The 12782-nt window shown below is 37.2% G+C and overlaps 1 protein-coding gene across 3 annotated transcripts in view; it reads left to right on the top strand.

Moving 5' to 3' along the window:
* Window positions 1-12782, top strand: part of XPO4 (exportin 4) — a 70212-nt gene that overhangs the window by 41924 nt on the left and 15506 nt on the right. For all 3 annotated transcript variants that reach the window (XR_014942194.1, XM_015852160.3, XM_085536391.1), the window contains 7 exons: window positions 1464-1621; window positions 1894-2068; window positions 5976-6152; window positions 8278-8420; window positions 8534-8679; window positions 9903-10080; window positions 11500-11659. Coding sequence is in view for 2 of the 3 variants with exons in the window: in XM_015852160.3 (XP_015707646.2) it covers window positions 1464-1621; window positions 1894-2068; window positions 5976-6152; window positions 8278-8420; window positions 8534-8679; window positions 9903-10080; window positions 11500-11659 (1137 nt within the window). In the remaining variant the exon portion in view is untranslated. The remainder of the gene's footprint in view (window positions 1-1463; window positions 1622-1893; window positions 2069-5975; window positions 6153-8277; window positions 8421-8533; window positions 8680-9902; window positions 10081-11499; window positions 11660-12782) is intronic.

A 12782-nucleotide genomic window follows, 5' to 3' on the forward strand; every position in this document is an offset into this window, starting at 1 on the left:
TTTTTTAACTAAAAGTTTTTCTGTTCCAGCAGTTCTGAAAAGGTGAAAAAATCACTGGCAGAACTCTTAGCAGCTCCTCACAATTGGAACAGCTGTCCAGGCTATCCAGACAGTTGCTACTGTCAGCTGTGAACCTCCACATGCAAATAACTTATTGGCTTTCATGTTAACCCTTCCTCGTTTAATAATACAAAGCTGTCCAAGTTAAATATCTCTCTTTAGCTAGTTTACAAGACCAGTATGTACTTGTGATAAGGATTTTGTTTTAAATAACATGTGGAATTGTTCAATGCGTTTGTATTTTACTTAATAGCAACCACAGTATATCTGGGTTTGATTATTTTTGAATGAATGCTTGCCAGGGCAGTGCGCTGTCAGTTTTGGTTTTAGATTCCTGATTCGCCATGCTTGAGGCTGTTGGTGTTAGGTTCCTATCTGAAGTAATGTGAGTGAATGGTGGTTGTTCATATGCATATATCTGATCTGAGAAATTTTAATAACCTTGCAAAACTTGGCAAGACTGCCACATTAAAGAGGAAGCCTTCACTTCTGATCTCAACATAGTGCGGGATGCATGTTAGAAGGGGTATTTGTGTTTCTGGGCTTGTTTCACCTAGCGCTTTGATCTTGCAGGGGTTAGCTAGTTACGAATTGGGTGAAACTGAAACTATAATACCACGAATGGGAAATTTTTTAACTAGGCTTTCATGATATTTGTAATTTCAGTAAATTTGTATTGAGAGGAGGAAGGAAGCTATCCTATGTTTTTTGAGTAAACCTTACTTGAAATCATGGAAGAGTGAGCTTAAGAAAACTCTTAAAAATCCATAGTTGATAACTGAAGTAAGGTTGTAAGAATTTGGTCACTGAAATATTAGCAGATTTGAATGTCTTACCAGCAGAAGTAGTGATGTAATGTGCCACAGAAGTGAGAGAAGATGACTTGGCCTTGTATAATGTAAGGGTGTTGCCAAGGAAGTGATGCATTCATTTTCGTCTGTCTTCAATGTTTACTTCTGCTAGAGAAGCATCTATATAATCTTGATTGAACTTGTTGACTAACTTTAGCAAGAGTTCGTAGCTGAGGCATAGTTAGCATAATAGAGATGACTGTCATTATTGCTGTTTTTAGCAGGAGCAGTATGTCTGACTGGCTGGCATCTGTTTCTCTCTTTAAGATATAACATTCAGTGCCGAGTTCAATTTTCAAAATGTAGGTAAGATGAACTAAACGTTGGTTTCAGTGAGTTAACTGGGGGCTTATGACTTTGCGAACCAAGTCACTGTGTGGTCATTTTCTGTGCTTTAGGGAGCTGTAGGAAGCCTTGCATTTCAGACTGAATAGAGTCATAGAAGTTATAATAAGCTTTTTTTGGTGTGTGCTCTTTTGGATTGAGAGCCATGTGACTGTTGTAAGAACACGCTATTTTCCGTGTATTGCTAACTATCTCGTTTCCTGAAAGGTACACCGAAAAATCAGAGAAGATACAGATATGGCCCAAGATTCATTGCAGTGTCTGGCGCAGCTGGCATCTCTGCATGGCTCAGTCTTTCCTGATGAAGGCTCACAAGTTGATTACCTGGCACACTTCATTGAGGGATTACTGAACACTATCAATGGGTATGTATGCCTGCTCTCTAAATTTAGATGACGTCTTTTAAGCTTTAGTTCAGAGTGCGGTGTGTGTTTGTGGAGAACTGTTATGACTTGCTTATTTCTGGGTATAATCTGTCTTTACTGCTGGATTCCTGAAATTAAACAAAACCAAACAAGTGCATCTTAAAGTAGGTGCTTCTTAAATAGATGTATTAATTTGAAAGGAACTGACAGAATCAATTGGCTTTAAGTGTTTTTCTTAATGGCAGAAAAGTAACTCTTATTTCTATCTATAGAATTGAAATAGAAGACTCTGAAGCAGTTGGAATTTCCAGTATTATCAGCAACCTGATAACTGTATTTCCTCGCAATATTTTAACTGCCATTCCAAATGAACTTTTCTCTTCATTTGTTAACTGCCTCGCCCATCTCACTTGTTCTTTTGGAAGAAGTGCTGCCTTGGAAGAAGTGGTAAGTATCCATTCTCAACAAATAGTCTTTTTTTTTGTTTCCCTGTCCTTGTAATAAGGAATGAAAATTTGGTTCTTTTGTCATTAAGTATTGTGAAATGCAGCACTTTAGTTCTAAATGTTTCTGAAATCACATCTGAGATAATTTTGCTATAAATAACGTGTAACTGCACACTGCATCTTTCAAACTATTGATTTAAAGCACTGCTTTGTATCTTTGTTTTTAAAAGAACAGGTACATTGAAAAAGTAGGAAGGTCTTTTAAATGCTGCTGAATTGCTCTTGTAGGGCTTCTCAGAGAAGTGTTGTAGATAACAAACGTGTTACAGACTCAAAAGCTTGAAGTGACAACCTGGGCATATGGACAGGTGGAAATTTACGCTGTGGGGTTCTCCAGGCAGGAACTTCTGCTTTAAGTGAATGTAGCTCTTAGGGTCTGTTGTTAACCCTGTACAGAGAACGGTTTAAATAACCCCTGCATTACTGGCATGGCTCAAGCAAGAATTCCATGTATGTATCTGTAATTCAACAGACTTTTTTTTTTTTTTCTATCAAACTTTGGGTGTAACATTAATGATCAGTTGGGATAGGGGTAAGTCTTCTCCTTCCAGAAGTTGCATTAAATAAAAACATCTCAGAGGATGGAATTTATTGTAAAAAGCCCATAAGAATTAAGGCAAATGTTGCCCCTGAGTTATTTAAACAGTTTTATTTTAAAATGAAACTAGCGAGATACCAGCCAGTTTTCTGCTGTTAGCATTAACATCCACTATTTGTTTTTCTGAGTTGTCTATATTGACCAGGCTTAATAACTGAGTTTGAAAATAATTACAGAAGTATTTAATTATAAAGCTGACAGACATGTTTCCTCACTGAAGATGACAGGTGCGTTAATATTAGCATTGGTTGTAGTGCATTAGACTATGTCTTTAACGCTGTGAGGTTAAAATGTAGTACTTCTGGCCCGGTTTTCACTTAAACTGGAAGCCTTTGAATCTTTACAGAAAGGTTCTGCAAAGCCACAGATAGCTATCATCTAAATGAGGGGGTTAGAGGATATACATTTACTCAGTTAGCCTCTTGTTTCTTGGGAGCTGGAATACACAGCCATGTTTTTTCACTACAGCAGCGCTCGGTGTGAGCTGTCAGCTCAGCACTTCTGGTCTCAGCAGAAGCCTGTGGCAGCTTGTGCCACTGTGGGTACAGAGTTTGTTTTAGAGATGACTGTGACCACTGATGCCTACTGAGCAACGGCTGCCTGCACTTATATCATCCCATTGTTTTTGCTGAAGGCAATTTTTCGGTATTATATTCAGTGTTATCAGATCCAACCACATCAGAAAGAGAACTGTGCAGGACTTTTCCTTTTCCACAGCAGGATTTAAAAATTCTCTCTTTAAAGGAAAAGTTACGTGTTCATCACCGTGCTGTATCATAAGTGTAATGGATGTGAAGTTGAGATGTAAACTTCATGTTGTTTCTTTGAACTCCAGCATGGTTACAGCATTGTGTGGTGTTGGGTCTTCACAAATAATTCCTGTACTTGAACAGTGTGTCAGCAGTAAGGTGCACTGTGCAGAACTTCAAGCTGTTGTTCACTTACACTCGATGGTGTAATGGTATGGTGTGCTCTGACTGTAGAAAGACTGGTTTGCATCCCTAAAAGCAATCTTTTAGCTTAGGAAAGTCACAGCTGAGGTCAACATTCTGTCTGAAGCTTCTTGCTGAGATTCTCTGTAGTGATGCGCTCTGTGAGCTCATGTGCAATTAAGAGTTCTCGATGAAAATTAGAAAACCACGTGTTTGGGACTCAGTGGAATCCTGAGATAATATTCCTGCAGCTTGTCAGCATTCTGCATTGCAGCAGTACACAGGCAAGTGTACACAGTAAAGCTTTGCTGGTGAGACAAGCTGTTTTTCTCATATTTCTGCCAGCAGAACAGCTTGTACAGACGTTGCAGAAACCCCATCAGACACAGGGGATCAGCTCAGCCAGAAGCCTGCTATTGAAACTGTCAAAATCAGGAGGTCCCAAGCTGTAATGTGCAAACCACTTCAAAGCAGTGTGCGTCTTGGCACAGAATCAGAAGCTGTTGCTGACACTACTTGGTGCTGTTGCTAATATTGATATTCAACCAAGGGTGGGGAGAAAGGGGAAAACACAATCCAAGCATGATGTTCAGATGTTGTTTTATGCTTACGTGGCTGCTGAGGAAAGTTGAAACATTTGCCTGAGCAGTGCTACTGCTGCAGAACAGCAAGATTCAGGCATGGTGAAGGTTGGTCTGCCGTCTACAGGGAAGAAATATGAGTTCACCTTTCCCATCCTAGAGGATTTAAGCACTGGCCTTATGTGTTGCATTTTACCTCTCCTGAATGTCTTGAGTCCTAAACTTCCTAGTCCTGGCTTCCTCAGGAAAATATCAGATGTTAACAGCATTTTTGTATAGTATTGCCTTTTCAAATTAAATCTGGCACACTTTGTCACCAGTAAAAAGGCATTGCTTACTGCATTCTGGTCTGATTTCTTATAAATTATTAGCTGTATGTAAGTTACATAAACATTCAAGTCAAAATGTCTTGTGATTGAATGAATGTATTTTAGCCATATTTTAAAAAAGACACATTATGTGAATCATGAATTTGTTTGTTAGCACTGAGTACAGTTTGCGTCTCTCTTTATTTTCAGCTTTTGTTTTCAGACTTGCATCAGTGTGCCATATTTTAGCTTCTGTAAATACATCTGCACTGCAGTTACAGAAGGATGCTGTGAAGATATCTTGAAGTGCTTACAACATGGTGGTTTCCCTTAGTCATCCAGCCAGTGCTTTCTTTTTCTTTGTTCATGCAGCCGTGTTTGTAACTTCACTGAAAGTCAGGAATTCTTCTGTGTGGAGCGTGACTGAGGCTTTTAGTATCTCTGTATTTCATCAAGAAATCATTTTACTAAGCTTTGCTGTCTCAAAGTAACTTGTGAGCAATCTTGTTGGATAAAAGTTGAGAAGATTTTTTAGAGGCAGGAAAAGTCCTCCAATACAAGCAAATCTATCCATATGTTCTAAATCGCCTGCAGTTGGTGTATTTACTGAAGGTTAATTTTTGCATAAATTGGTGGAGGGGAAAATGCATTAAATGTCCTTTTGAAAAGAAACAATCCCTTTTCTCTCTGGTTCTCTGGCTTGCCTGTAACCCAGGAGTTTTGTTATCCAGATGTGAATTTCCTACTGCTAGTTTGAGTGCCTCATGTAAATATATATAAGTAGTAGTTAAAATGCACTAAGCAATTGGAGGTGCGGGCTTATTCTATGGAATTCTGCTGTCTTTTTATCCTTCAAAGAAGGAGACGTTGTGTTTCATCAGTATGGACTACCTGTAGTGGGATTTCTTTAACATATGCAGTCATAATAACTATTTCTTTCATAATAATCATCTCTTCTCTTTCTTGTATTCCCCTATGTTTGAAATAATATTAATCTATATGCACTTGTTCTGTTTGTCTAAGTAATTAAACAGATAATGCTTAATTATTTGTTGTTTCTGAAATGGCCTGAGATGCTTGGAATCATTGTGGAGAGAACACGGTATTGCTTGTATTTAGGTAATCGTGCACTGAAGGCCTAACTTTAGAGTAGTTTGGTTTTGGACACTAGATGAAAAGAAACGACTAAACATCAGCAGATTTTTAAAGCCTAACAAAGCATCACTGACTTTTACGATGTATTGCTTGAATTCTTTCTGATTTATTTATGACTGTCCTTGAAAAGGCTTTGTGATGACTTATTTTAATTGTTTCAAAATTAGAAGGGCATCTGTTAAATAATAATGAGTAACAATAATTAGTATGAATATGTTCCTCTGATTTAGTTTAGGAAATAAGATTTTGTTTTGTTTCTTTCATCTCTTTACAGCTTGATAAAGATGACATGGTATATATGGAAGCATATGATAAGTTGCTGGAATCTTGGCTTACCTTGGTACAAGATGACAAACATTTCCATAAGGGTTTCTTTACCCAACATGCTGTTCAGGTCTTTAATTCTTACATTCAGTGCCATCTAGCTGCTCCTGATGGTACAAGGAATTTGGTAAGCCCCAATTCTAGTAGTTCCTGGTGATAATATATGGCAACTAACCCATGGGTTTTTTTGTTTTGTACTTCGTTATGTAGCTCAAAGAAGGTGGCTGTAGAATTACTGCTTGTGACTTTGACTGGAGACAGAAAAATGCTGAAAGAGTTCATGACTCAGAGGTGTTTTCTGGTCTGTTTCTCTCAGTATGAAGAGCAAATAAAGGAATACAAAGATGAAAAATACCTTTTAAAAAAAAAACAAAAACAAACAACAACAACAAAAAAAAAAAACCAACAAAAAAAACCCAACCAAACCTATTACTCAACTTGATCTGCATCTTACTACAGATGCACTGACCAAACCTTTGACTGTCCTTCTCATGCCTGGAGTCATAGTTAAAATCTTCAGTGACACTGGAAGCATTTCATGCTTTTGTTACCTTCCATCTGATGTGTAACTGACGTGCATGAATGTGTAGGAAAACACAGAATAGCCATGCTCAGGCTAGAAGAAACATGAAATATTAGATTCTTTTGGATACAGTGGTACATGAGTTCCCTTTTCAATTTTTATAGGTGACTCTTCTAGAGGAAAAACAAAATTATTGTAACTAGTTGCTGAATCTTTGAGAAGGAAAGCAAGAAAAACCTCTTTGCCAGAAGTATAGATTTCACTGACACAGATTGTGGCACTGAAACTTGGATGTAGATGCTGAATGAATTAATTATTGCAGAGATTTGATTCAGTAACTACATTAACTTAAATTGATGCTGTGCAAAGATACTTAAGATACCTCTTTCTGAAAATCATTGTATAAAACCTAATTCTGAAAGCTTGATATGCAACAGATGGCAATAACAGTGCCAAAACAGAGACAAATATTTCACAAGAGAAATTTGCATTCATATCAGGCGGTCTTGACATAGCTTGTATCCACAGGTTAATTCATGTCATTCTGTGAGATAAGTCATTTATCCCATGGGTAACCTTTTAAAAGCCACAGCTGGCATTTTAGAATGCTTCTTGTTCGATATCAAAGCAGTAACAGGAACTTTCAGTCTCTGCCTTGAGACCAGACTCACTCTTCAGTAAACAGCTGCGACTTTGAAGTTGCCAAAAGAGAATGATTTGGTGGGTTAGATAAAGACAATATGGGTTAAAAGCACTTTAGGTAAGAAATAGTTTGGATTTAATTTTCCAGAGTCTTTGCAGAAACGATGCAGAATGATGGCTTTCTCCATCACTTGTACTGGAGTTTGTTATTTATGTAAATTCCATCATTCTTCAAGGGATTTCTTAAAACCACGTGTAAGATTGGTATGTGATTTCTACATGTGACTCATCTCCTCAAGGAAATAGTCTTGTAATTATTTCGGTAGTTTAAAATGAAGATGAACTTTGAGAAGTACAAAAGTGCAATTTCTGCAACAGTAAAAAATGAACTTTTAAAACTGAGATTTTGTTATTTTCTCAAACAAGGAGTTACAGAAAACATTCATTGAAAGAGGTGATTTTCATTTCATTTTGAAAAATACTTCCTCTTGTGATTTAAGTAAGATCTCAAAGGAAGAGTATCTTTGGCTAATGAATAGGATGTGGAAGTCACAGTGTTTCAAATGGTTCTTGGCCTGATCATATATGTGTTTTGAAATCCACATCCACGTGTATTTTAGCAGACTCCTGACCATTGGGTTTACAGTCCATCTCTGTGAGTGAAAGCCAGTGCATTGATATACTGTACCTATAGCAGTGGATGCTTGGCAAAGCTTATTTATGTATATGATTAAAGAAACTGTCCAGTCTGCTCTTATCCTATTAATGAGCATCAATTTTCATAACTTTTATCTTTGATTCTTTTCACTAGCAGTGATTCTTTTGACTTGAGTGCACTATTGGAAATGGCGGCAAATATACAGTGAACTGAATTTGCTGTTCCATGATAAGTTTGTGAAATTATTATTTCCAAAGAATATGAGGCTTTATTTACTCTTCTCTTTATTTCTTCTGCATCTAATTTAGTGCGAGTCTGTTGCGTTTATGTGACACAAAAGCCAAAATAACAAAGAGAAGTCCAGTGGTAATGAATTGTAGTGAATGTAACATGAATTGGTTGCTTCTGTTTTTGTTGCAATAACACCAGACTGCCAATGGTGTGGCCTCTCGGGAAGAAGAAGAAATTAGTGAACTGCAGGAAGACGACAGAGACCAGTTCTGTGACCAGCTGGCCAGTGTTGGCATGCTGGGAAGAATTGCTGCAGAACACTGTATACCTCTTCTTACAAGGTACAGAACAATAGCCATGAATGCAAATGAATCAATTTGTCTAATTGGAAAAGCTTGTCTTTGCTAAAACAATTTAAAAACAATTAAGTTGTTTTATTATGGTTTGTCCACAGTTTATTAGAAGACCGAGTGACAAGGCTCCATGGTCAGTTGCAAAGACATCAGCAGCAGTTGCTTGCCTCACCAGCATCAGGCTCTATTGACAATAAAGTGCTTGATGACCTGTATGAGGATATTCATTGGCTTATTTTAGTCACAGGTTGGTGAACAGTGTTAAATAGCACTTACTGTGATATTGCTATTGCAGCTGCAACATCTCAGGAAAGAAAAATCCTTGCATGTCAACTGCTGATAAATGACTGCATATAGTGTATATAGTGCTTACAATTCTGTCATCTTAGGCTGCTTGCAAAGTCTTTGTCTCAATTTCACCTGTGCTCAGTAGCACGGAAGTTATCTTTAAAAGATTTATGGCATCTTTACATGAAGTATATCCTTTGGAAATTCCCATAAATAGTTTTATCATAGACTTCTGAGATGTTACCCAGTCAACCTATTCAAGAAATTGGTCTGTTCGTAGTTTCATTTGTATTGTCTGGGATGGCTTTGTGAGGGAATCCATGAGAGATCTGGATAGCAGTATTACTTGGTGGTGCAAGGAGTCAAGTAAGTTCCAGAATCTCTCAGGGCTGTTCATCCATGCCCTGGCATTTTGCTATTTCAGGGAACTTAAATTTAGAACCTTTTCATTCTTGATTTTTAGATGGAATTATCTTACATCTGTTTGCAAAGCATGACGTTAGCTAAGATAGTATCTGTATTTCATTAGAAGAAATGTACACGTTATAAAGTGTTTTGTGGGGTCTTTTTGAATGCCTCATGTTTAACTTCCTTTTAGATGTTGGCATAAATGTGTTTATTAATATTTTTGTTTCACTCTGAGATGAAGTTTACATTCATATCTCAAATGTTTATGAGATCAAACAGTGAAAACTCTGAATATGGAATTAATGTTAATTAAATTCTGAAAGTTAAAGTATTTGAAATGTCAGCAGAGCAGAAGTCCCAAATGAGGTGGACTTAATACGGAAGCTGTAAAATCAAACACTTGTTTTTATTACTTAACTGAACAGAGAGAACAGTAACTGCAAAATGTATGTATATTTTTCCCAATAGCTGGATTGGCTGTAGTACTTGATGTGTTTACTTCATGAAGTAAAAGTTTTCCCTGTCTTATTTTTATTACTCAATCTGATGGTTTATTTTTTGGTATTTGTTTACTGTCACGTTAGGTTTCTCTCTGCAGAATGGTTTTTAAGGATTCTGATGTTAATGGTACTTATTTAAACAGTATAAGTCAGGGTTTGTATAAATATCTGGTTCTGGCACAATGTCTGCATTTAAGCCAATGGACTCTCATTAAAAAAGCTATAGACTAACCTAAGATAGAAAGTTGTGATCACTCTCTTTCTTTAATGTAAGGCTACCTCTTGGCTAATGATACTCAGGGAGAGACTCCGCTAATACCTCCAGAAGTCATGGAATATTCCATTAAACATTCAGCTGAAGTTGACATCAATACTACACTTCAGATTCTGGGATCTCCAGGAGAAAAGGCCTCTTCCATCCCAGGGTACAACAGAACTGATTCTGTAATAAGGTAAGAACGCATTGTATGTTATGTATGTCAAATGCTTTTTCAGAGGAAAAAGTAAGAATCTTGATGGATTTCCATGAACTTAAAAAGCACAAAGCCATATATAAACACTGAACAGTAGAAGTTACGTGCCTCTTTTAACCAGTTTTAAATTAAGGGTCAGTAACTTATAGGAATGTGTTTATATGTCTTTACACATGAAGACAGCACTGTAAAAGAAAATACAGAAAAGATTAAGTGTATTTTTCTTACGGTAAAGAAAGGATGAGTGATTACAGGTTATATTTCAAGTAAAGGTCCAGGGGGAGAACTGAGGGGCTGAATACGGCATCAAAACAGATAAGCCATTTGAGATGGGTTGGCCAAAAAGACAAGATTGTTGACCTAATACTTGTAATGGAGGACATGGGCTGCTTATTAAAACAGATTTTAAAAACTTTGTACTGAAAACTTGTCTTTGATCTGTTTGTTACAGGAAGTCCATACAGTGGCTCAAATTACTGAAATGTTGTTGTTAAAGCAACACAGATGACTCGATAACATACTGTAGGCTATATAATCGCATTCAGTACATGTTCAGCTTAAGCAAGAACTTCCCAGAGCTTAGTGAGTTTGTCTACTTTAGCCATAGATTAGTTGTTTGTGTACTAAACATTTTCTTCAGGAAGAAGCTAGAAAAATCTACTTTCATGGGCAATCTTAATGATTTAACATGTTCAGGAGTTTCAGTACTGCTTGGTAATATCAAGTCTGGCAGCTTCAAGTAATAAACAGTTCTTTAATGTGGTGTCTTGGTGCAGATGGAAATAAAACCATGTATAGATTTGAGGCTCTCTAACAATAGCTCTGAAATTTCTTCAAGAAATAGACCACTGTCAACTCCTAAATTCCTTAAGAACCAATGCTTTGCTACCAAAATTAATTAGTAAGCTGTAAAATTTAGCATTTAATACAGTTTTATGGACTGGTTGTATTGAGGCAATCATTTAGTAGTCTGCTACGTCACACTGTCTCTCTGTGGTAATGAGAAAGTAAGAAATATCTGGGCATTTCTGTAGTTGTTCTTTAGTAGCTGTCGTGTTACTGAAGCTTCACCATTAGGCCCCACTTAACTAAGGTGCTGGCTGCAGGAAAGGGAGAAATCCCATGCTGTCAGGATGTATGTCAGGCTTCCTTTGTTCCAGTGTTTTTGATATCAAAGAAAATCACTTTACCTTTTAATGCATATTCTGACTTCATGGATGACAATTGCCATTGTAGCCTGTCTCTTTTCTTACGTTTAAAGAAGCAGTAATTTCAAGTGCTCTCTTCTTCATTAGAGTGAAAACACTTGTTCCTACCTTTATATTTCATGGAAAAAATAAGTGTTCTGTTTCTGCAGAAAACACTCTCAATATCCTTATTGTATGCTGCAACCTACAGGTTGTTATCTGCTATTTTAAGAGTGTCAGAAGTAGAATCTCGAGCAATAAGAGCAAATCTCACGCACCTTCTGAGCCCCCAGATGGGCAAAGATATTGTATGGTTCCTCAAGCGTTGGGCAAAGACTTACCTCCTAGCAGATGAAAAACTGTATGACCAGGTAAGGATATAACTTTTGTGAATACATTGGTGAATATTAGCAACTGTATCTTGTGAATGTCGATGTTGGTGTAGCTGTTTTAATTTGTAATGATAAAGCATTTTAATATTAAGTGGGATTGGGTTTATTTTGGAGTAAGTTTGGAAGTAGTTGTCTTTTTTTTCTTTTTCTTTTTTTAATTAGAAATAAAAGCTGTTAGGGGATCCATCTTGGACATCTTGATATAAATACGATTTTTCTGGCCAGTGCCCTCACAGAATAGCATAGTGTGCTATCAGGCTGCTTAGTGGGTGAAGCTCACTGACCACAGCAATTCTGTAAGCTGCATCAGCTCTTAGAATGCATCTCTAAGACAGTGGTTGCCCTTGAAGGGTGATTTAGTAAGAAAACCTGGTCATGATTCTGAATTACATGTCTAACGCTATCACATGGTGTTGGACATTAGCTAAAATCATGTTACTTTCTCTCCTCTCCCCATTCTCATATGTTCTTATTGTATATATCACAATTTCTATAATGCATTCTTTGTAAAGGGCAACGTTTCATCATGTTTGGACAGCACTAATCGTGATTAGACTTTGATCCTGTTTTTGCTTATACTACTAACTATAATCCAGCTAGCTAATGGAGACCTCCCATCCTGAGAAGGTTCTCTTAGCTCTAACTTCTGGGAAAGAAGCCTCTTTCTCTTCCATTACTGAAGCAGCTACGAATACTAACGCATCAGTAGGGCCCTCAACAAAGATGGAGATAGCAAAGACTCATAATTAATTTGAATTATATTATTCAACTCGTCCTTGCAGTAGAGCAAAGACAGCTGGGGAAGAATTGGAGAGCATGAAACAGAGTATCTGGGAAATGCTACTACACACGTTGGCACATGAAAGTGATTGAAGGCTGCTGTTTAACTTCTACACTCAGATGTTCTTAAACTAGGAATTCTGGTGGGGTGCTGACAGGGAGCCCCTGTCCAAATCTTAAGGATGCCTGCATTTCACTCTTGGAACTTTGTTTTCTGAAGATAGGACAGTGGAGAGTTTCAAGGAAACATCAAAATAAGTTGTCAAAATGTTCAATCTAGATCAAGAGCGAGATTTATTTCTAGCTGCTTCTGTCACATCAT

Source organism: Coturnix japonica, chromosome 1 (assembly GCF_054131305.1).
Source record: "Coturnix japonica strain WE chromosome 1, WE-NBRP24, whole genome shotgun sequence".
Lineage (NCBI taxonomy): Eukaryota > Metazoa > Chordata > Aves > Galliformes > Phasianidae > Coturnix > Coturnix japonica.